This window comes from Argentina anserina, chromosome 6 (genome assembly GCF_933775445.1).
Source record: "Argentina anserina chromosome 6, drPotAnse1.1, whole genome shotgun sequence".
NCBI classification, from domain to species: domain Eukaryota; kingdom Viridiplantae; phylum Streptophyta; class Magnoliopsida; order Rosales; family Rosaceae; genus Argentina; species Argentina anserina.
In genome coordinates this window covers 11,789,531-11,813,967 of record NC_065877.1, presented here as the reverse complement: position 1 = coordinate 11,813,967, position 24,437 = coordinate 11,789,531, and the positions used below count along the sequence as shown (strand labels likewise).

The 24,437-nt window shown below is 37.1% G+C and overlaps 5 protein-coding genes across 6 annotated transcripts; 1 reads left to right on the top strand and 4 right to left on the bottom strand.

Moving 5' to 3' along the window:
* Positions 1 to 1,538: 1,538 nt before the first annotated feature.
* On the bottom strand, positions 1,539 to 3,238 carry LOC126799785 (small RNA-binding protein 11, chloroplastic-like). The gene is made up of 4 exons (XM_050527050.1): positions 3,106 to 3,238; positions 2,085 to 2,153; positions 1,868 to 1,974; positions 1,539 to 1,801 (listed from the first exon to the last, which is right to left on the bottom strand). The coding sequence occupies exons 1-4, from the start codon at positions 3,218 to 3,220 to the stop codon at positions 1,694 to 1,696; spliced, it is 399 nt and encodes a 132-aa protein (XP_050383007.1). The 5' UTR covers positions 3,221 to 3,238; the 3' UTR covers positions 1,539 to 1,693.
* Positions 3,239 to 4,185: 947 nt separating this feature from the next.
* Positions 4,186 to 9,044, bottom strand: LOC126798761 (mRNA-decapping enzyme-like protein). 2 transcript variants are annotated; one of them, XM_050525812.1, is made up of 9 exons: positions 8,755 to 9,044; positions 8,589 to 8,629; positions 8,428 to 8,477; positions 7,539 to 7,683; positions 6,977 to 7,033; positions 6,367 to 6,487; positions 5,233 to 5,410; positions 4,925 to 5,118; positions 4,186 to 4,615 (listed from the first exon to the last, which is right to left on the bottom strand). In XM_050525812.1, exons 1-9 carry the CDS (start codon positions 8,911 to 8,913, stop codon positions 4,559 to 4,561), a joined length of 1,002 nt encoding a protein of 333 aa, XP_050381769.1. In that variant the 5' UTR covers positions 8,914 to 9,044; the 3' UTR covers positions 4,186 to 4,558. The 2 variants fall into 2 exon arrangements, with proteins under 2 accessions (XP_050381769.1, XP_050381768.1); XM_050525811.1 differs by having other exon boundaries at positions 4,925 to 5,410.
* Positions 9,045 to 9,659: 615 nt separating this feature from the next.
* LOC126799684 (casparian strip membrane protein 1-like) lies at positions 9,660 to 10,839 on the bottom strand. Its single transcript, XM_050526927.1, has 3 exons — positions 10,510 to 10,839; positions 10,222 to 10,345; positions 9,660 to 10,014 (listed from the first exon to the last, which is right to left on the bottom strand). The coding sequence occupies exons 1-3, from the start codon at positions 10,770 to 10,772 to the stop codon at positions 9,799 to 9,801; spliced, it is 603 nt and encodes a 200-aa protein (XP_050382884.1). The 5' UTR covers positions 10,773 to 10,839; the 3' UTR covers positions 9,660 to 9,798.
* Positions 10,840 to 11,674: 835 nt separating this feature from the next.
* On the bottom strand, positions 11,675 to 14,993 carry LOC126799110 (mitochondrial fission protein ELM1-like). The gene is made up of 11 exons (XM_050526232.1): positions 14,850 to 14,993; positions 14,656 to 14,768; positions 14,448 to 14,522; positions 14,144 to 14,240; positions 13,498 to 13,647; positions 13,285 to 13,411; positions 12,874 to 12,986; positions 12,736 to 12,799; positions 12,524 to 12,617; positions 12,305 to 12,413; positions 11,675 to 12,007 (listed from the first exon to the last, which is right to left on the bottom strand). The coding sequence occupies exons 1-11, from the start codon at positions 14,985 to 14,987 to the stop codon at positions 11,906 to 11,908; spliced, it is 1,182 nt and encodes a 393-aa protein (XP_050382189.1). The 5' UTR covers positions 14,988 to 14,993; the 3' UTR covers positions 11,675 to 11,905.
* Positions 14,994 to 21,561: 6,568 nt separating this feature from the next.
* Positions 21,562 to 23,955, top strand: LOC126799397 (peptidyl-prolyl cis-trans isomerase CYP18-2). The gene is made up of 6 exons (XM_050526596.1): positions 21,562 to 21,686; positions 21,789 to 21,884; positions 21,989 to 22,050; positions 22,140 to 22,273; positions 22,778 to 22,862; positions 23,645 to 23,955. The coding sequence occupies exons 1-6, from the start codon at positions 21,609 to 21,611 to the stop codon at positions 23,688 to 23,690; spliced, it is 501 nt and encodes a 166-aa protein (XP_050382553.1). The 5' UTR covers positions 21,562 to 21,608; the 3' UTR covers positions 23,691 to 23,955.
* Positions 23,956 to 24,437: the final 482 nt, after the last annotated feature.

The following is a 24,437-nucleotide window of genomic DNA, read 5'->3' as shown; positions in this document are numbered from 1 at the left end:
ATTATATGAAAAAATGAAGAAAAATGTGAATTTTATGAGTTTAGGGCTAAAATGACGAAAATAACCCTAAAAATATGATCAAAATTGATAGAGGTACCAAAATGGCTTACAAATATGAACTTCAGGTACCAAATTGTCCGTTTTCATACATCGGGTACCAAATTGTCCAAATAGCCATATTTTATATACTATAAGAGGAATTAACCCTAATCAAAAATATAATGTGTTTTGTCGGACGCGAGCTAACAAAATGTCAAAAAAATTAAGCAAACACCAGATTAGATGTCATGTTTGTAAGAATTTGGGTCAATTTCTATACCTTGCAAATTTGTTTTAGACATAACTCTCCCAGTGTACAATATCATGGTGCAGGGTGGGTTATAGAACCGCTCTAATCACCTCATTACTACATTACATAAAATTGACGTACGACTTTTTCCACCGATCCCTCCCAAGATGTTGTCGTCCTTGATTGCAAATTACGTAGCCGACTCACGCATCAACGTACTGGTAGTACTAATACTATTTTGTTGCTATCGTCTCAAGCTCATAATCATTATGTTTGGTTTTATGGTGTTTTTGCCGTAAAACATCAACAGATTTGTTTATAATGCATATCATGCAGATCATAATCATTAACATTTAAATCTAAATTTTTAAAATCTTGTAGTCTTCGTGACATCTTAAGATCAATTTTTTTATTAAATTTTTTTGCACACAAAACAGGTGCAGTATTGCATAATAGAATTTTCCAAACAGCAAAAGGTCGAATTAAACGATAAAAATGTTGGCATGTTGGCATCCTTTTCAAATTATTGGTGACGAAAGCTTCCAATACATCCTGTCAAATCATTAATCATGCCGGCCCTCCCATGTGCAAATGCTAAATTTTAGACATAAGGTAACAAATTACTATCTGAGTTTAATTTGGACTTTAGACACTTACATTTTGCTTTAGATGTAAGTATTTTCTTATGGTATGGTCTCATTTCGATAGGGTCTTACTTAATGCAAAATATGTGTGGTTCAAAAATTGATTTTGTGTAACTACACATGCTATGTCAGCGGAATGAGTTGATGATGTTAGGTAATAGGTAGTGTTTTGTTTGTTGCCGCTAATTGAATATTGATGGGCCATTTATTTGTTTTTGGACATATTTCACAAAATAAAATGAAAAACAAACTACACGTACACCCTACAAGAGAGATGCAATTACCAAGCTAAAGCATTTGAGTGCAGAACCAAATCCTTGGCCTAGAAGGATTAGGGGTTCTTCCTATTCTGTCACGGTTCCAATGAGTTTCAGTGTGCCTGTAGAACTAAGTATATTCATTAATATGGTTCAAAGCGAATCCATTCAAGCTCTTTTAAGTAAGAATGCTTTCATTATGAAGGTAATGATCTGATAGTATGCTCTGAAGTTTGGTTCTTCAGGAATATTACAGAAAAATCCGTTTCGGATCGCTGATACAACCTAACCTTGAGAGAGTGATGAGAGGAAAGAAGGGTAGTTACCAAAAAAAAAAAACACAGACGATATGATTGTATAAACGAAAGCAGCATTTTCACATACTAGTCCAAACTTCAACCAATTTTTTTCGAGCATTTGTTAGACTGCACTTTGTATTTGTATAATCTCGCTTCCAGTTACAGGCAAGTGCCCCAAGTGAGCAAAGTTCCTTGATAAGAAAATCAGCTGTCATCTTTCGGTTGTGGAGGTTCTCTTGCAATTGGCATTCCACCACCATAATCTGATTTGGGCTTTGTATAATCCACGAATATAACACGCCCATTCAATGCCTGCCAATTATCATCTGTTATTTCTCTCTATGATCTGAGAACCATATGCACAAAACAAGGAACTACCTTTCCATTCATCTGCTCTACGGCTTTGTGAGCTTCATCTAGTGAAGCAAAGGTTACAAATCCAAATCCTTTTGATCGGTCTGAGACTCTGTCAGATACTACTTGAGCTGCCAAGGCAAATGAAGATTAAAGTAGCATATGAGAATTTGAAATCATCTCAGAACTTTTGCTACCAAGTTCTCTTGGAAGTTATTATGTGAATAATCCCGCAAGTCACCTTCAACCACTTGACCATGTTGAGAAAATGCTTCTTGTAATCCCTTATCCGTAGTGTAGAATGATAGTCCTATGACAAGGTGACATAATATTGTTATGAACAGCTAAGCTACTAAGAGAATAACAAACAAGAAAGTTTGCAGGAAAATGGCAGATACAGAATTAAGTGGATAGTTGCTATATCTGATGTCAAGAATTGGACGAACAAGGGATGGAATAAGAAGACCACAATTACACAGATAAAAAGAATTTACATTGTTGACCCCATCCACCCATGGACGAATGTACTAAGCTATTAATGATCAAAGAGGCTAGTCAGGTTACAATGGGTGTTAGTTGGTATGGCTAAGGAGATGTCAACCAAATGTACGAGGATTCTGTGTGTGCACACGCAGAAGTTGTTCCGTCGAAGGCGAGGAAGGGCGGAAGGGCCCTTTTAAAAAGCACCTAAAAGCCCTCTACTCTTGGTCACTCCCAACGACAGAAGCCAACTCCTTATCACCATTTCACGACTATATGCAGGGCAAGAACTATGAATTAATGTGCGACAAGATAAACTTCAGATGAATGATTGTGTTCCTACCTAGAATAGACCTTATGAAAACCACCCCTAGCTTCAACAGCCAAACAATTCAATCCCAAAATTGATAACCTTACCGAAGAAGCTATAAATAGATTAAATTATAGAAGCTCGTTGCTGATAGCACAGAGTCAGAGAGCTAAAGAAGATATCCCCATATCATCTCGCCCTGACAAAAACCCATTTTCAAAAAATGTAAAGTGATCGCAAACACAAAACTTTCAATTCGAAGTGTTCAGCTATTCATTTCTCTACATACTCACCAGAACCCATAACTCATTTCCTTCTAAATTTAAGTAATTTGGAGGACAAATGATTTGCTAAAAACCCTAAACCCTTGTTCAACTAGCCACAATCACAAATGGATCAAATATTAAAGACAGCATAGAACATGAGGTTATGAGAGTTTCAGAACAAAGACGAATTCGGGAAGTAATGATACCACCAACGAAGAGCTTAGTAGTGAGTGCCCGGCAAGAGATGAAAATCGCCGGAGGAATCAGAGAGGAAGATGATAAACTGGGCCTTGACCTCACCAGCTTCCTAAGCAGCGCCATTATATGCTCTACTATCAAACGAGCAAGTCGGAAAGTGAGAGAAGACCAACGCGGGGGCGGCTTCTGTTTTTGAGTTCAGACTGATGAATGAGTGTCGTTTTTGTATGCTATTTGGTACATTGAAACCCCTTTAACTCTTACCATTATGAAATGACCGAAGATTTAAACTCATAACTTCAACGATGTTATTTTTTTTCGAAGTAACTAACAAATTCACAATTTGTATGGTATTACTTAGTTACCTATCGACAAGTTCACTTGAGTTTCTTCCTGAGTAATGGACTCGGTTCCTTGATGTTCGATCTTTAAAATCTTTCGTTACCTAATTACACCGTAATTTTGAAACGATCGAGAACACATATTTTATTAAGTAACCCTGATTACAAAAAAGGAAATATATGGAATACTGCAAATCTAAATCCAAATTTTCTTCGGGATTATTGTGGTATTCTAAATCCAAACTTCCAAACTTCCAAACTTCCTTCAGCATGACTGAGATTTGTTTTAGACTGGAAGGCCGAATCCGCATAGTCTCACCGGACCTCTTGACGGCCTAACCCTTCATCCAAAAATAAGAAGAGATGAAGGGTTAGACCGTCAAGGAGTCCGGTAAGACTACGCGGATTGTCTCTTTTATCAACTTCAGAAGTGGTCCCAAACGAATCACAGTAGTTTCAGACCATTTTTATCAATTTCAGAAGTGATCTCAAACGAATTACTGATGACTCTACGGAGGTCGCCATTTAGTTTGGAATGCAGAAGGTATACTGTCCCAGAACGCCACTACACATAACGCAATCAAACTGGAAAAAGATAATCAAAGGGATTAGGCAAGGGCGGATCACAGACCCCGATTAACAAGGTATAATGAAAGAGACCAAAAACTGCTTTCAGTTGAGCCTCATGGATTATGTAAACGTAAGGGAAAGTTAATGAGCTCCAATGAAACCAAAAAAACAGTCCCAAGTCATAATTAGAAGGTCAACATAACATGAGTCTGAATACAACCTAAATAACCAAAATTACTCATCCAAAGTCAACCTTAGTAAAAATAAAAAAACTACTAAATGTTACAAACATGAAACTCTAGGTGAGATACATATGACTAACAAACAGGCCAACTGAGTGCCATCCTTGCAACCCTCCCAATTCGATATATTGTAATGAAAGTTGAAAATGTCAGAGTGAGAGGGAGTTTGATCGGATGCCACACCTAAGCTGTTTTGCTGCCATTATTCCTCTGGACAGAAGTAGAATAACTATATACATAACTTATTCTACATAAATTTGTACTTGACAAATTTGCAGATGAAGAGGCCACAGGTTGTGCTAAGTTATTCATGTATGGTGCACTTTCAGCAATGCATGGTGAAACATGTCGATGAATTGATCATCCTATCAGAATAGAAACACATGAGTCAGCCAATACTTGAGAAACTTCTACATCAAGGACATATAAGCACTAGTCCATACTATCTATAGACTATAGTTTTTAATCAAAAGATATATACACCTACTTGAGCACATTATTACTTATATGGCAGCTATATAATTGTTAGACATGACAAGAAATATTTTGAGGAGAATTTGTGTCCAAGAAATTAATACATTAAATTGCGGAAAAAAGATTTCTGAAAATGTATTTGCTAGGTTGGGCGAGCACTAGAAAATTGTTTAGATAAAAAGGTAAGAAAATGTAATTACCTGAACAAGCATCAGAAGTGCCTCCCTAACTATTTCTCTGCTTATAAGAGGCCCATCATTGGGTGCGGGAGGAGCATTAGGAGTTAAAGATGGAGGTGGCGTTGGTGGTGGAAAGGGTTGAAGCATTGGGGTGCCATATGGCCGTTGCAAATTCACAGGAGGATGAAGAGCACTGGCAGTTGGAACGGGCACAGCTGATGAAACGGGTGGTACAATCACGGAAGATGAGGAAGCAGGTAATGGGAAAAAGGTAGATGGTTTTAAAAGATTAGCCACCCTGCTATTGCTGGTTATTAAATCAGATGTACCTGGCAAGAGTGTTTGTGTAGATGAGGCTGAAAGGTAAGGGGCAGGTAACAATGGGGATGGTGCGGGAGATGAAACGACATTGGGTGCATAGGAAGATGGAGGAGCAGATACCGAAGAAGGATAAGTCTGTCTTGAATTTCCAATGTTTGAAGTGTTACCTCCAATATTCATAGCTGCCTGCAGTAAGAGTAGGAAACATATATGATCAGCCATCATGGGAAACAAGTTAAAGAAAGACACTAAATAAGTAAACAAAAACGATGTGACGTGCCAGCATTTGAACACATCATTAGAAGTCTTTATACTTTCTTTAGAAAATTTTAGAGCATGAAAGAAAACTTTCCTTCTCTGCACCAACCTAAACCCTATTTTGGTAAAAGATAATGGTTATTTTTTTTTGAAGTAAAGAGAGAAAACAAAAGATAATTTCAAATTAATACAAGTTTTTCATAATTTCATCTGGTTATCCACCGCAAAACCTTCCAGCGTAAGGTTAAAAAATTGTAAATATGCCATACTTATCGGCAAAATAAATATATATATATATTAGATATCAATCATATCATTCCAATCTCACTTCTCATCTGAATCTGACATCCACACTTTTTTCATATATATTTGGAATTGTTACTATAATATTACAAATACCATCAAGAGAAAGATGCAACTGCATTTGTAATCCCGAGGTTTCCACAAGATCAGAAATATTGAAAGCATCATCATATTTCTGGTACTTACTAGGACCAAAGCAAATATCATTGAGAACAAGGATTAAACTTCGACTTCAACAATAAAAACCCAAAGCTCAGGGGTTGGGATGGAGGACTTGAGTGGAACATTACTCTTCATAAAACTAAAACAAAAATTGAAGGCTTCCAACAATGCAAATGACAGTTTAGATACGACAAAGCAGATGACATCATCCAGACAGATGACTACCTTACTCTTCATAAAACAAAAAAAACCAAAAAATAAAATAAAATTGAAGGCTTCAAACAATGCAAATGACAGTTTAGATACAACAAAGCAGATGACATAGAACTGTATAAGCAAACCAAATTCAGGAGATTAAAAGTTGACATAAAGTTAGCAGATCACCACTACATTTCACTCAGAAAGCCCTGATATCATACCAAGTAGTTCACAAAGGCTGAATCTTCAGAAGGTTCACGGGCAGTTGTGGCATTTAATGATGGCTCCAGTGGCCCTTCCATGACCAACATGGATGGGACTGCTTCAAGTTCTTCAAACTCACTACATTACAACAAGCACATATTAATTAGAGCAATAAAGCTACTATGCACTCAATCAACAAAGCCAAACTAAAAGAGGGAATATTGATAGGGCCAATAGCATGACAAATCAATCCTACATAACCTTGACAGACAGACGCAATCTTGACACTAAATGATCATGACAGTAAAAGAGGATTTATATCAAGATACATATTTTGTATGAAGATTCCAACTCCCATCACACATATCATTTTGGAGAAAAAATATAAGATAATTTTTTAACAGGCTTCCCACAGACTTCAAAAATACCCTTGTTCCAACTCTATGAAGCAAACAGTTGATGAATCAAACTTATGCAAACATATAACTCTTCATAATAGAGCTAAAAATGAAAAAAAGGATCAACAATCTGGATAGAGATATTGAGAACATAATATGTAACTGAATCACAACAATAATGGTTTCATTCAATGCTTATAAAGGGGGGGGGGGGAACTGGAGGGAAAACCTTTTGCTAGAAGCTACTTTGGACTTTGGGGGAACCTTTGAGTATGCGTTAAGAATCCTGTAAAATATAACAGAATATTATATCATATAATAAAGTACATATCAACAAGAGTGTACAAATGCACAACCTATAACAATCCAGTTATTTCAGCATCACCATTTTGCTTTAGATCTAATGCTATGATTTCATTGATTTGTGTTCACCTTTAAGCATGGACATTTGGCAATATCTCTGTTAAAAAATTTCAAAGTTCTACATTTATATTTATTTGAACTCAGTTTATATCGTTCTTTTATAATATGAATACTAAAGTCTAAGTATGCATGTATAACCTATAACCTTTGCCAATTCCAACTCTTCTAAGTGCAAATCGACTTTGAGCACCTATTCCGTTATGCCCAAAAAAGGATGTGAATATGGTCACTCAGTCAACTCACTTGCATTGTTCTATTTTGAAAGTTTAACATGTTAAACTGCATGTTTCTTGGTAATTATAATATGGACAGGATCTTCATAGATATTCACATTCATGTAAATTAAAAGATTAAGATAAGTGCTGTACCTAGTGAAGACATTTGCAACTTCCTCACATTCACGTGAATTATAAAACCAAATGCCATTAACTTCTTGAGCTGCATTTCTATACAACAAATATGGAACTTGAACTTCATACTCAAAATCTCCCAAGAGATTCTCGACTAGGTTATCTGTATAATATAAACACATAATTATAAATTAAATATAAAAAAAACTGCACCAACTATAGGGACACATATAGACATATTCAGGTATACGCACAGTATCCCTCTACCGCATGATTATGATATTCAAACAAAGAAAAGAAAAAAAGATACGACTAAATTATGCGAACTTTCTGTTCACCAGAAGAAAAAAAAGGAATACGAGTATCAAATTAAATTAAGCTAATAAGCAAAAAAAAATTATAATATATATATATATATACCTGTAGTAATGAAATTAAAAGCACTTGTGAACAAGAAGCTAAAACAATTAACTTGAAACAGGCAACCAATTACTTGTGGATTTGAAATCTCAAATCTTGTTTATCTTACTAATGACTTATGAGATTCTGTCAAACTAACAGAATGAGTTAATAATTCACCGAGTTAACACTTACATTCAGCTATCTCTCAAGTTCGCATAAACATCATTACACTTTAAAGATCTGTGACATTCTTGAACCACATATCAAGACCTATTTCTCTCTATTTTCTATATAAGCACAATCTAGACTATTTATCTGTATTCCTAAAGACTACCAAGCACGCATTTAAAAGAAAAGCATAAGGTCCCCCTATCTCAATTGGCATTGCAGATTAATACAAACAAACACTCCACCAAAAATTCCGATAAACAAAGTACTCAAACAGTGAGATGCAACTACAACCTTCAACAGAAACCACCTATACTAAGCAACTCAGTGACATTACCTGTGTTGCGCCGATTCATCACAATGAACTGGAACCGTGGCTGAGTATTCCTAACAATAAGTAAGCCCAACTATTAATACAACTAACCATCCCAAACCGCCTTCCAAATAACACAATGCATTAGAGAGCAAAACTTAATCACTCAGAAATCGAACTATTACCTCTTAACAACAAACAGAGAGCCTTCAACGTCCTTGCGACTCTGCCAAAAACACCCCCCACAAATTTGTTAACAAATTCCTGCTCAATTACTCATATTGTAAATAATCAGAAAAAGGGGGCAACTTTGCAATTGAAATCGGTAGTAGAGAAGAGAGCGAAGCAGACCCATTGGTTGTTTTCGATGTTGAATTCGTAGAAGGTGACGTGGGCGGCGGTGATGAGAATCTCTTCGATGTTGGGATCGATTCGCTGGAGGACGGTGAGATTGAGCATTTTGGTGCTCTGCTGATCCAGATTCGGCATCAATTTCCCCGATTGAGACATTCTCCTTTTTATTTTTGTTTTTAATTTGGGGTTCTATTGGCCGGAGATAAACCCTAAGCGCTTTGCTGAGATTTTTTCCGTCTAATTTTCCCGGCAAACGCACAGAGAATTTGTTGAGATGAATACAATGGATGGGATGGCTCGTTGCACAGATTTGATCTAGCTTCTTATTACGGCGGAAATGACTCAAAGGACCTCGCTTAATACTGTCTTAGCGTGGGCCTCATCCAGGCCCTTTTTTGTCAGACCCAATTCCAGTCACATAAATATGAATAAAAGTTTGTTATATGATATGGTCACGGGATGGGACACAACTACGACAGCACGTATGGTTTAATTAAATTCGGATTTAATGAGTATCATTTCTTAATGAAGTCTATAAACATATCTTCTTGTCTTTGAAGTTGAAGATCGGTGTAGCACCATTAATCGTTTGTCTATGTTGCGTAATTTTATACAACTTCAGTCATTTTTTATTTATTTTTAAAATATAAATCGAATAGGCTACCAGCACTGTTGAACAATATATGTATGATTCATTCTAAAAAATGTTTTTTTAAAAGTTGAGGTTCTAACCATAGACTTCCTATTACCAGGAGTATCTATATAGCATCTGCCTCATTGTAACCTAATATGCTTCCACCAGACCAACTCATTATGGTTGTCAAATTTATCAAACACATATCAAATTGGACAATTTCTGTTACTACTACTAGTAGTATAGATTCGGCAAAGGTGGATATGCATACATGAACCATAATTTAATTGAAATACTTGGCATTAAACAAAGTAAATTACATCAACTATAACCAGATTCACACAAGGATCAAGGATCACAAACAACTTTGTAGTCATAAGAGCTTCACTTCATCTTCCTCTTCTCCACTAATGCTTTCGGAGAGACAAAGCAGAGAGCAGAATCAAGAACGTGAAGGTGACAACAGTGATGAAGGATGCCACCACAGCCCCACTGATTTTCTGGCAGAAATCACCAAACTGGTTGCAAATGGCGAGCCAATTCGAGCTGGCATTGCCATTGTGAGCTAGGTAGACTATTGATGTTGCAGCCGCAGCAGCAGAATTCGCAAGTACAAGCGCCACCTGCATAGAGATTAATACTTTAATGTTAAAAACTGTCTATGGAAGATAAGGATATTAGAGATTGAGTTTGATATTGCAGGTTGCATGGCAATATCGATTGGCGGAAAAACCTGTATATGGTCTAAACTGATAGTCTGGTAACAAACATAACATGCTTGTACTTAGCTAGAGAGTATTAGTATAAGGATGAGAGGTTATAAAAAGTACAATGTCCATGATGAGGAGCAAGAGCCTTGGTCCACCGGCATGGGGGCGAACAATGGCTACTATGGAGAAGGGGATAGATAGCACCAAGTAACCAGCTACAATTGACATAGCTATCAAGAAAAACCTGCATTCATACAACGGTCTGTGTCAGACTATGAATATGTTGGCAAAAAATATTGTGACATAATTCAGTAGGATGCTTTGATTCGCCTTCTTTTTCATAGCATGATTGAATGATCGACAAGAGAACATTTTATTGAGAAAGAGAGGAGGTTGAGAATCACGTACTCGAAACTAGGCATGTCATCATAGCTAGCTTCAAACTGGAAGAACTGAGTGAAGAAAGGAAGGTTCTGATCACTAGTTCCCATGGTGGCTGCAGCAGCTAGAGCAGCCACCATTGCACCTATCCTTAAAACCAAGTCGATAATCGCAAGCCCTCTCTTCATTCCTCCCTTCTCTTGCCTAGGAACCATCAAAATAGGTCCTTTTCCTTTGGTTGCGCCACTTGCCTCAGGAACATCAATGGTGGTTGCTTCTCCGCTCTTCATTTTAGATGACACAGAAAGAGAACGATCTTCTTAAGACTTAGATTGAAGCTCTCTTGGAAACGGAGAATTGCTAAAATGGAGAGACTTAGAAGCTTGTGTTGAATGTTATTACATGGGAACCTTATATAGTGCAACAAAGACGAGTTAAGTGGACTGAAAATAGCAATTATAATACATCTTTGTAATTTAATCAGTTAATGGGAGCGAGAAGAGAGTAGTTGTTTGAGTGAAAGAAATGTTCTGCTAGATGGATCAAGTACTAACCACTTCAATATTAATAGGTTGCCAGGGAGGAGTGGGTAGAAGACTTATTGATCATAACATGATGTTGAAGAGGTTGAAATGAGGTAGTTTGTTTTGTCTTCTATTATTTGCCTAAGCACTAAAGCTTTTTGATGATATAATGCAGACCAGAGAAGTTGGACTCTATCAGAGACTCAGAGTAATGTAGTTTAACTGTTTAAGTGAAAAGGTCAACCTGCTATAACTTAGAAAGTTAAGTTTATTCTCTTAATCACTCAACTAGACCACAATTAGCCACCCTAACCCAACAACGTAGAGTACGGACTCACATTATTTTATAGGCTTTGCGTTAGATTAGTGACTATTGCTTAACAAGTTCATATTTTGGTTCTACGCTGGTGGAAACTTTTCCTGTGCGGGGAAGATTTAGGGTTAAGGCCATTAGGGTTTAACTGCATGCGATGGCTTGCAAATTGCAATGCTTCGCATGATGTTCCGAGCGCCAGAATGTATAGAAGTAACCTTGCAAGCATATCGGAAACAAATATGCTCTTGAAATGATAGAGACCAGAAGAAGAGATACAATAATGCTCTTGAAATGTCTAGCAATTTCTTAGTCGAAGTGAAAATTAACCACTCTTATAATCAAATATCTAGGTAATGAATATCTCTGAGATCATTTGTATTTCAAGGTTTTCTATTCATTTATGGGTTACAGGCTTACGACTTACATGCCTAAGCTAAACTCAGATAAATTACATTGGTGATAATGATACGTCAAGAGTTCCAAACTAATATGTACATTTGTAGAGATAAATTGGACAAAACTGGGTCAAATCCTAGAGTACTCAAATCCAATGATCTTGACCGATCTAACAGAAACTAAGCCATTACACAAGTATACTCCATCCCCACTCAGCAAGGGCCTTCTTCACCTGAGTAGCAGCCTCAGCAGTGTCATTCAGTGGAACATAGCTCCAACACTTGGACATCTATAAAAAGAAAATTACAAAAGGAAAAATATCATTATTCTTCAATAAAAAAAATTGTTCATTAGTAAATTAACAAAAGTAAACTCTGTCAACAAATACATGATACAAGTCAATACCATGATCTTCACCCATTTTAAGTTGAACATATAAATCCTCAGAATGTAGAGAATGAGAGACCTTTTTTCACCCACAAATTAAAGAGAGCTGCTCAGATAACTTCTTTCTGATTTATTAACTAAATACTAGGAATGGCTGAAGGTTCTTTTAAAGAATAACTAACCAGGGCTAGTTACTTACATCCTCTTTACCAGTGAATGGACGAACCACTCCCCTTTCCTCCAGACGGTTTTGGAAGTCTGCGAACTTCCATGTACAGCGTTCGGCACCAATCACATACACAGGTTTGCTGAAGTGAAAATCATAAGAATGTTGAAACACAAGAATTTCAGATGATGATAATTTTGAAAGAAAATTTCATCAGGCTAACACACCGTCAGCATCAAATTTGAAACATACCCGGTACTGCAAGCCTCACTCAACATGCTGACTGAATCAGCAGTGATGATAAAAGCATCTGCAAAGGCTAGATGGCCCATATGTGGATTGTGGCCTAAGCAGTATTGCACACACCTTTAAAATTTGCTCTTTTGTACACACATAGATGATAAAAAGGTACATAAACGCATGTATATAACTATGATGATGTTTTATAAGAGTGCAAAAAGTACCTTCACCTTCCCAAATGTAGACTTTCGGATTATTGCTGAATTCTCTTGTAAGAAATTTGGACACCTATCAGAAATATTAACCGGAGGAAGTAAGTTTCCGCAGACAAAACATCTAAGGCTATATCAAGGAATTTATACCTTCTCAGGAGTTCTTCTGGAGAAAGAAATTCTCACACTTCCACAGCTCCACAGAACATTGCGCAGCATAGCTGCTAACTGTTTTGCAAGATCCACACCATATGAACAGTTCCCTATAAAATATAAATGCCAGACTTTCAATCACCTTTCATAATAGAAAGTAAACAAGGAGAAACAGTTCGAACGATCTAACAGCACAAGAGAGTTCAACATGTCTCAGCACATGAAGAAATCAAGCATTTTAAATTATCATATAAAGAGTGATCTACTGAGTATTGTGTACTGACTTTACAAAATGAGATCGCAAGTATGAAAGATGACAGTAATGCATTATAAACATACAAATTGCACACAATTATATTCTAATAAAGAGGAAAAAATGAAAATCATAACAGCAGGGCACAAGTTTACCCAAAGGGCCTCCTATATTTATTACAAGCAACGGCCTTGGGACTGGTGCCAATTCAGCATGCCAAGCAGAAGCAGCACTTTTAAGTGCAGCAGAATCAGCCTGATGAAGAGCTCCAATGGTGAGAACCTGAATCATGATGAGAACCTATCAACAAAATTACTGTAGATATTTATTCCTACAAAATTAATATATTAATCAACCAGGATACTAACCACATTTTTTCCAGGTGGTTCACGAGGGGTGATCCACCTCCGAAGAAACCAAGGAATTTGTTTCTGTGCATGAGGAGTCAATTGATAATAATCATGACGAGGAGCTATCACCAAATCAAACCTATTCAGATGTGACCTTGGATGTTGTATCTGAAACAAAGTTTGAGAAAAAAAATCTGTTAGAATCAGATAATTAGTGTTTTTCACTGATGAATGTATTATAATTTCATAAAACATACATAAATAAAACGAAATGTGACTTTGATAATTAAAGATCACATTTCGTTGAACAAATCAAATCACACACAACGCCATTCTGCTAGCCAGTCAATTTATGCCACCAACATCCTCGTGTACCATTTTACTGAAAGCAACTTTATTGTTGACAAATTCAAAATGACATGCCTATATCTTTACATTACTGTGACAAACAGAGGAAGATATATATTTAGACAGCAGTCAAAATGAAAGGAAGTCTGGTCCCTTTAATATATCATTAAACAAGTTTATCACCAGAGTTCATCGTAAACCAAGCAGGAGAGATCAATACAATTGCATCAAACTTGAAAAAGTGCCTCAGCTTTGTTTATCAATATATGTCAATAATCACAAGTACACCAGTTCTTAGGGGAAATTTAACTTTAACCTGGACAAGAAACACATTTTCTGGAGCTAAACGTTTAATGGCACTTGCAACAGGAATGGTATCCCGACCAGATGCAACTACCAGCAGCGGCCCATCTCTGGAGAGAAATTAAATGTCTTTCTAAGTACTAAAGTGCTTATAACACAAGACTCAAATTCAACACTAGAGCTCCTATCCATTAGAATGCAGTAACATCATCTAATTCTCATATGCATTTGATCTTCTAAGGAAGAAGCCAAGGTGAAAATCAGTCTCATTCCCCTTAACGAATTGAAAAACTCAACAAAACATAGTGCATACATACTTGTCAAATGTCTGACGAGCCATTGTTGCAATCTGCTTCGCATCAGCTTCCACCACGCCAGATGAGAGACCTAAGCTAGCACCATTTTCCAACAACAACACAAAGAGAGCCATCAGTACACGTGGGGCCTGCAGAATCCATGTGTGTCCCACCTTACACGACTAACTAACACTGAATGAAATATTTGATAACTCACACAAACAAGTACCTATCTTTGCTGTTGCCTCTAATCCCTGAGATGGCAAAGTCTAACTTTTTATGCAGAGAGAGCGGAAGCCACGGAATCCATCTGTTAATTCCTCCTCTTGGTCTAGTGACTCGCTTTTAAAACCAATCAAGCCAAATCAGAACTAGTAAAACCCAACTACAAATAGCAAAGAAAATGAAAGAAACAGTACTCACATAGAGAGAATGACGATCAGTTAAGCCCAGAGCACGAACCAAACCAATGCTCTGATTCTCCGCTCCGGCAAACCCATTTCCGATTACTATAGCCCGTCTGATAGCTCCCTGTGTCCTACTTTGGACCATTTCTGCCATCCCCAGATTTCCTGAACCCTCCCCAGACTCTATTCACCAAGTATTTCACTTTTAATTTTCAACTTTCAACTATTAAGTCAAGAAACGACAGGTCGTTTAGCCATGAGAGGGGTTTGCTACTTTGCTTCCCTAAAGTTCCCAAAACCGACCGACTGATCTAGTTTGGTTAGTAAGATGTTTGGTGTTGCTAGATACAAAATTAGAAAAAACTTCTCTTTATTTTGGCCTTTTTAGAGCATCTCTAACGTAAAGAACGATTATATTGTAAATTTGTACCCTGAATTATTAGAGTTAAATAGATTTATTTTGGTTATTGTTATTAGGATCTCCAAATTTTATCACTTGACCTCCATATATTTTGAATTATTGAATTACATATACATCACTTTTCATTATGATGATTAAGGACAATATGTGTATAAAATAAAATAATTTTATAGATTTTATTGAATTAAATAAATAACAGATTGTTCATTAAAAAAACATATCGTCGTATTTATTAGTTACTTTATCAATATCTATTTCCTAATTTGTCTACATAATTAAATTTATATATTCAATAAAAACTAAAACTATACCTAAAATCATTTATGTGACACAAATTACTATAATACACATGTTTGAGCGCATATATCATAATATAAATATATAATTGCAACTACTAACTATTGAAATAATATATATATATATATATTAATATGCAAAACATATTTAAAAATGAATAAATATAGAGAATGAAGGTGTATTTTATTGCATATATTTTTTCGACAAATAATTAATCGTGGGTTGATTAATATGATCCAAATAATTTTTATCTTAAATAAATAGACCAAAGAATGAAGGTTTAATGATTTTGGTAGCAAACAAATTGAAGAATATAAGTTTGCATAATATAAAAAAGAGAAGAAAAAAAATTAAAGAATAGAGTTCTAGTGAGTGAATAAGAGATGTAATGAATAATTTATTGAAGTGTATGTGAATAATATAATGAATGTTATTTTGGAAATTTCAAATGAGATCCAGTGAGTAAATATTTATTTTTAAAAAGTAAAAGGAATGTGTAGTGAGCAAAAACATATGCTTAACAAATTTAGAGGTTTATGTTTCAGGATGAAATAATTGTGTATTATTGAATGATATGAGGGCCTATATATAGGCATTACAAAACCACAATCCCGTAGGATTCGGAATCCTAATCTATTACGGAGATGCTAATCTATCTCCTAACATGAAACCTAATAAGACTAAGGCACACACAATGGTAGAATAATAATTCTCCCGGAACACTCCCCCTTGTGTCGCATGCCTAGGTTGCATGGTGCACACATCGTTGCCTCGGTAAAAACCTTGTCAAGCAAAATAAAAACCTCTTGGGTAAAAACAAAAGCTTGATCAAAGGGAAAAAGAGCACAACGCACTGTCTACATTTGATAGCATCATATGAGGTAGACTCCCCCTGCAGTCTATGAAACAACTCCCTCTGATTAGTGTTATAATCATGGAGTACAAAGAACAACGTATACAACGTTCATTACATGCTTCTCAAACGTAGTCTTGGGCTAATGATTAATCATTAAATCTAGCCACACATCCTTAGATCATACAGGCTATACTTAGCCAAACTTAGATCTTAGGAAACAAGATTGCATAACAACTCAAAACAAGAGTTTGCAATGAAAATCAGAATCTCGGGTAGAAAGACCTTCACTCACTTAAACGGCCATAATTTTTTTGTCAAAATAGGTATCAGCGAATCGTAAAATGTTCTGAAAAGTAGACACTTGTGGATTTCCAATGACATAAATTTCACAACCTAATCCGATCGGAGCAGTTCACAGTGCTCTGTCGAAGTTGACTGACTTGCAAATTTCCGGACAGAAATGTCATACTTTGCTAAAACGGTCATAACTCACTCAATATGATAGCTATGAACAAATGGTTGGTGTCCCTGGAAAGTAGACACATAGACCTTTCCAACGGTACCAATTTCACCATAATTCATTGAGCAAGCTGTCATGTAAGTCTTGTTGAAATTGACCTATGAAACTGGACAGACTCTGATTTGTCACATTCAATGTGTCTTTCACAAAGGAATAGGGGAATTGACCAATGAAGGACTGATTTTGGTCCGAAACGGAACCGTACGCATCCTTTACGCTACCAGTGTCGACTGCTACACCAAGGCGTACGTTGATGTCACTTGAGCTGCCGACAGCATTGGTGTGGATAGGATTTGTGTTGGTTCACTAAGTGTAGAACTAAACCCATGTCAAATGAGCAATGCAAGTCCAATGACGATGCATAGGTGCATAGTTAATCACATCATAATGAAAGTAATAGTGTTCCAACAACACTTACATATATGAATGTATAGCTCATTGAATCTCTTCATCATCTATACTTAGACGGAATAGAGAATCAAAAATTAACTTTCATATGAACACATATGGGTATGAGTTCTTGCAACTACGTTCTCTCCAACGTCGCAATCTGATTACATAAGCTCTCCATGGTCCGGAGGCATTTAAAGTCCCTCGGGCACTCTCATATCTGCGTCAAGATCCCTTTACAAATATTCTATGAGCACTATCATATGCTGCAAATCAGTTTTCATGGACACTACTACTAATCAAGTAGTGGAAAGCAATTATGTCCATAACGAGAGAATATAACTCATCATAGTCAATACTAGGATAATGAGAAATCTTTGCATCACAAGTTCTACAAATATTGCATGACTTCATCTTTTTCATTACACTTACGAACAACGACCAACATAACAAGTCTAGTTCAGCCTGTATTGATTCTTTCCACTTCGGTCAAGTTGCTCATCGTTGATACTTTACAACGGCATAAAAGCATTAGCGAATACATCATCAATCATGGGAGATCAATCCATTAAACACACGCGCGCGCTGTATACAATCAATTCGTGAGATTTCTATTCTTCTCTAACATCAACAAAATGAGTCTGTAGCGTCCCACATAAACTTAGTTGATACACATGTTTAGAGAATATCTTTTGATGATGAGTGAAATACTTGTGCCTACGCACATCGCTTGTTTCTGGTTTTGATTCCAGAGAATAATAGTCTCCCCCTCATCTAGGTAGGAGGCAAGACCGAAGCTATGACCCTTACTAGTCCATCTTTGCGTTTGTCGCCCTTGTTTTGTGGTGCAATACCACGGGCGCCAACAATACCACAGCGTACGATGGTGCCATCTCCGACTTCCTTCCCACTGTTAGGGATGGTGCCAACGGTGCTAGGACCAAGTCATATGAAATTCTCCCATATTCTGAGAGTTCCAACCTTATCGGCACATCACAGCATTTATGTGTAATCTCATCACTTTCGCAATATCGGTAAAGTCATTGAGCATCGAATCTTTGCCTTTCTGGAGGTAGATAATGCGTTGCACATTTACTCACTTTGAGTAGTGCGAGATCTTAATGAGACATAGTGCCACACCACGTCAATTCCTGGCGTTAAAACCGGAATGTGAGCATTCCATATCTCCCCCTAACGACGGGAAGTATGTCTCATCAAAGTGACCGTCAGCTAATATCGCAAGATAGAGATCAACGGTTGTAGATTGGAAATAGCGGACAAGTGTTGGTGATTCATAAATCATAACCAACTAGAATACTTAATCGTTTCAAGTAGACCCATTGATATAACTACAATATAGGCACATAAACAACTTTAACCAAATAGGCGTTTAATAAAAAGAACGTTGGGATTGTATCTAGTAACCATCTGGTATGCACTAAACGCTTGGCAAGTTGTGGGTCTAAAACGAATAAGTGTCACTGCATGCAACATTATTACATATCCCCATGCAAAAATTGGCAGGTTAGTACCCATAACCAAGTCCGAGCTCTGCTGGATCATGCAATGAATGAACATAAGGAATAATATGTTCAATGACAATCCCAGTAGATATGCAAAACGAAATCATCAAAGTCATGGAGGTGAACTCTCCAACGGTATCCAATCAAATAGATTTGAGAGGATGGGAAGAGTGGTGAGCCCTTAGTACGATGATCATAGCTAAAAACTTAGCAAATGCAGTGTTTCTTGTGGAAAGCAAAGCGACGTGTGACCAACGCGTCGATGCTCTTAACCTATACCATAAAAATACCAAAAAATGTCTGCATTCGGTTGGATAGGGTCCACTAATGTCACCTTAAATACTTTGTAAGAATGGAATGTTCTCGGTTGGAGCCTTAGAAAATAAGGACTTCCTTGAAATCTAGCAAAAGAACAAGCTTTTGCAAAATGAGCGATGGGCATCAGAGATTGTCATGGAGGAATTAGAAAACACGGGAGGCATCACAAGCTCGTGTGAAGGAGGGGATGCCGCCACCGACGGCCTGAATGCCATGGAGCCGCCGAGAGGGGCATGCTCGGCCTCACCGTGCATGGCACGGATAGGTACGGTCTCACCGTGTGGAGCATGGGTAAGGTGATCCTACAATCGCTTCGTGAACATGAAAAATAGATGATCATGTGAATTTCAAAGAACTCGAATCATCATATCTCGTTCAAAATGACAAAAATGATCATGTCAAAACCGAGAAGACAGTTAAACTGAACCCATGATTCAAAGAATCTTGAGTTACATAAAGCTACTGCTGCAGGCAAGCAAAGCTATGTCCGCAGGCTAACAAAGCTATTGTCTAAGCTTGAAAAAGCTACTGTCAATGTAATATGACAGATTTATTCCTCTTCATTTTTAACACAAATATCAATATGAAAATTCATCATTTCCATGTAGGGCCTTTGAAAACTTAGCAAGACACGAAGATATAAAACACAATCTCCGCACGAGATCTGTAAAATAACTACCTGCGCCGTAGGACAGTGTGGGTGGTTACGCAATTAGCAAGACACTCAATTTCACAATGAGACATGCTCAAAATAAAATTAAGAGAGTCAACGACGCGCTGAACTTCTCTAGACAATACGCCGTAGGATATTGTAAGAATGGGGATTGAAACAAATGTGCAATCCCATCGAGTGTATCACATGGCAATATAACTACATTCTTCAACTTAAGAGTTGGAAAAACATGGTATTGGAGCAGTTGAATACCAAACAATTAGGGTGGAAATCCATCCATTTGGTGTGGGTGGTCACCAATAATAATAAAATCGTTTGAGCTATGAAACGACTTGGAGAAAACCAGAAAATTAACCGGAAAACCATGTCAAAATAACTCAAAACCGGGTGAAATTTGAACTGGAAAACGTGGCAGTAAAAACTGTGGGAAATATGCCAGAAAAATGACGAGAAACGACGGACAAAAAAATCATCGAAAACTCGCAGGAACCAGCGCCGCTGATTGCCGGAAAACCGGCCGGGGATGCTGTCTGACAGGGGACGTCGGCAGGAACCGGATGGTGGCGCCGCAAACGCCGGCAAGTGGCCGGAAGGCGCCAATATGCCGGTAAAATGCCGGAAAATGTTCTGGAAACACCGGAACAATAACCGGAAAAACGATGTCAATTTTGACGTTCCAAGGTCCGTTTTTCCAAATTTTAATGTCTAAATTCAATGTAGTACTATTAGGGTCCCATGTAACCTAAAAGCGGCCAATTTAAAAACCAGATGAGTTGCAAACGTTGACAATGCATGCTAAGTCAAGGCAAATAAAATTCTCATGAGATCATCTTGTAAACAAGGAATACGAGAAATTTTATTGAATATGCCAATATTTAATACAACACAAACAAGCTTCCAATTCTAATAAACGACTTAAGCTAAAGTCAAGTAAGAATCATGGCAATGCCAACGTCATACTCGAAAAATAGTAAGCACAAAATATAGTCAAAATAGATTGACTAATCAAAAGTCCATAGCAACAAAATCTTGCATATCGGATTAGGAGAAGCCTTAGCCTGAGGCTCAAAAATGTGCTTACTTGAGAATGGAAGAATGTTACGTTTCCATCTCCAAAATTCCCTCAAGAAATAGATACAGGTGCCAAAAATGACATGTATTTCTCGGATGTGGAGCATGCTTCAAGGTCAACTCTGGTAATACAACGCCACATACGTTTATTGAATCACTTTAAGTGTGTCCCAGAGAATGTGTTGTTTTTGGGATCTTTTGTCAGCAAATAGTGCTGCTTCAGAGTAATAAATGAGTACGTATACCTTGGTATTATCGTTTATAGACATGAGTGTAAGATAACTCAAACATTCAAATAACAGTCGCGAGGACGATGCATCCATAAGAAACGAGGGCTGTATAGATTCGAATAATCGAAACTATTCAAGTATGTAACCGGAATTAGAAGAGTTGTTATGTATATGGTCACAAAATAATCGATGCATATCGGCGATTCCTAGATCGCACCCAAAATAGCGGTGTACTCAGACAACCACACGAAATCGATTTCTTTCCTTTAAATAATAAGGTGTAGATAGTGATGGAGGAACAAATAGCAAAGGGATCTGCAAATAGAAACTCCCATTTAATTATGCACTTCGAAGTCTAAAAGGCTAAACCTACAAAGTTTAACGAAACGACAGGTCGTATAACCAATCCTCTAAGGGGTTTGCTTTTAAAACCCTTTCTTATTCTCAGGACTCGTCTTATTCTTTCGTTGTTGCTAATGTCGATGTGGGCGAGCGCAGAAGGAGGAGCTCAGGAGGTGACCCTGGAGACCTCCATGGGCGCTTTCACCGTTGAGGTAATATTTCAGCCACTCTTTACCTTATTACCGCGACTCAAAACCCCTAAAGTTTGTGTTTTTAGATTTCTACTCCGACCTGTTTGTGGTTAAAAATCGCAGCTTTACTACAAGCACGCGCCCAGGACTTGCAGGAACTTCGTCGAGCTCTCTCGCCGTGGCTACTACAACAATGTCAAGTTCCACAGGATCATCAAGGTTTTTTTTTTTTTTTTACCCAGGTTAAAGTTTTGGTTTTGTTGAAATAGTAAAACAATTGGTTAGGGTTTTTGCTGATGGTTAAAGTTGGTATTTGGTTTTAGGATTTCATAGTGCAAGGTGGTGATCCTACTGGGACTGGAAGGGGTGGTGAATCCATTTATGGGTAAGTTTCTTTTTTGGGTTAATTAGGTCTAAGAGTTTTGTTTTTACTATGAGTTGGAGTAGATACTGAAGATGTTGTTTGTTGTTCAGAGCGAAATTTGAGGATGAGATCAGACCGGAGCTGAAGCATACGGGGGCTGGAATCTTGTCCATGGCGAATGCTGGTCCGAATACCAATGGAAGCCAGTTCTTTATCACACTTGCTCCCTGTGCTTCGCTAGATGGTGAGTATGGTTTTAGGAGTATACTGAGGTTTTGGTCTACTTATGCTGGATTTAATTGTTGTTTAGCGATAGATGTTTGTGACTTATCATGTAAATTGGATACAATGTGATGGAAATTTTGCCTGTAATGGTGTTGCCCCGTTTAGATTTTTGCATGAGGCATCAGTCTGTAGGCTATGGAAACCATTGAACGATGATATTTGCCGTGATAACTTTTTCTGCTGATATCTCTGTAAATTTGACTTGCAAAGTCATTCCGGAGAGGGCTACGGATGTTGGGTTTAATTTTCTAATCAAATGAGATGGGCGACTGAGGTTTTAGACTGTTTACCTGCGTTTTCTTATTTGCAAGTATCAGTTTATTGGCACTTGAGTTGTTGACATTAAAAAACTATATGAAGGGGTTAACTGGAAAAGTATAGGGAATTTTCATCAGTAATTTTCTCCTTTTCCTATAAGATTTTGCTGAACTAAGAACACTCTGATGCTTCTGTTTCTATTCAGGAAAGCACACAATATTTGGAAGAGTGTGCAGTGGAATGGAAATCATCAAAAGACTCGGTAGTGTCCAAACTGATAATAGTGATAGGTATACTGTTCCTTCATTACATCTTTCTTTCTTTTTATTTTTCTTTTTATTCAGATGAATGAGTATGTACTGGTTATGTTACTAGTGATTGCTTGTTATTAATCTCCTTGCAAGATTTTGGGAATTTATCTTGGTTTAGACTGCTGGATCCCTGACTTTCTATTTTTGTTTGCAACTCTTGACCAATCTGAAACTAGAGTGCAGCTTGTTAACACTTGTGGTCCTTTTGGATGACCAATTCTCGTAAAGACATTCTTATTTTGTCTTGGTCTTTGAGTTTCTATAGTATTTATGCCTTTTTATATTAATGTCATACATCATGTGTTAGCATCCCACAATAGTCATGGATTTTCGGAATACATAGATCTTGACAGCATGCTATGGATGATATACAGAACTATGTCATGATATATCTTGTAAATTTTGCAAAGAGGTTTTTGTCTCACGAGTCACAACTACTGATTGAAGTGGGGAGAAAGGATGGTGGATGGATATAACTTAATGTCCTGACACTGACTACAGGAGTCTGCTTATACCCTTAGGCAATGGCGTTGGTTTGAATATCTTTCCCAAATCCTAGTATCCTACTGTATTAGATGGTTTGGTCAGACATTAATTTGAAAAACTGGTGTGTCAAATAATGTTATATTACTCTAAAGGCTTTGGTTTACATCATCCATAGTATGTAGGTTGTTAATAGCTGGTATTCAGTACACTTTGTAAAAGGCTTTTGTTTACAGTATTTCTCACCTCAATTTACCTGCCTCTTTGATGAAATACAGGCCAGTGCATGATGTGAAGATACTGCGGACATCTATCAAGGATTGAAAATAGCAAAGCTGCTGGAGATTACAATCTCTCACCTATGAGTTGATGTCATGGCAACAACTTGATTGATTGTATCATAAACTGACGAATGAAGATGAATGAATATCTTCATTTCAGTTGCTTACAAGAACACTAATGGTGAAAATGGAAAAGGTGTTATTGGTGTGTACCTCCCTCCTTTCGACACATTTTGCTGATCTGTATTAAACTGTTTTAACATCGAAATTTAGATAATTCAGTATATTATGAGTATTTGGAAATTTAAATAACTTTTGAGATCATATAAATCCAAAATTAACTCATCATGTGAGAAGTCCGCTGACGCCAAATGATTGCAACGTTCCTTCTTTTTATCTGTAGTGGTTCTTCAATGACCTGAGATTCTATATCGCTAGAATTTCATTGTGTTTTTATCTTCTACCACATTGACGACATGCTCAGAGACTCGGTTGATAATTTTGAAAATTTCAGATATGGAAGAATTTATGGTCTAATATTTATTGCAAGATGCTAACCATACAAAGGGCATCTGCTCTGTCGTGCCCTTCTATGAGCAGAATAGTTTTGCTGATTGCCCAGTTATCATATCCATTCTGGATTACTGTGTTGGGACATGATTCCTTTTTGACTGTATTAGGGTATAATTCCTTTTTAACTTTTATAGTTCAAATCATGCCATAAATTAGGAGCAACGATGACACCATTAGTTCATTACGAAAGATTGACTCAGCATGGATGGCTACTCGG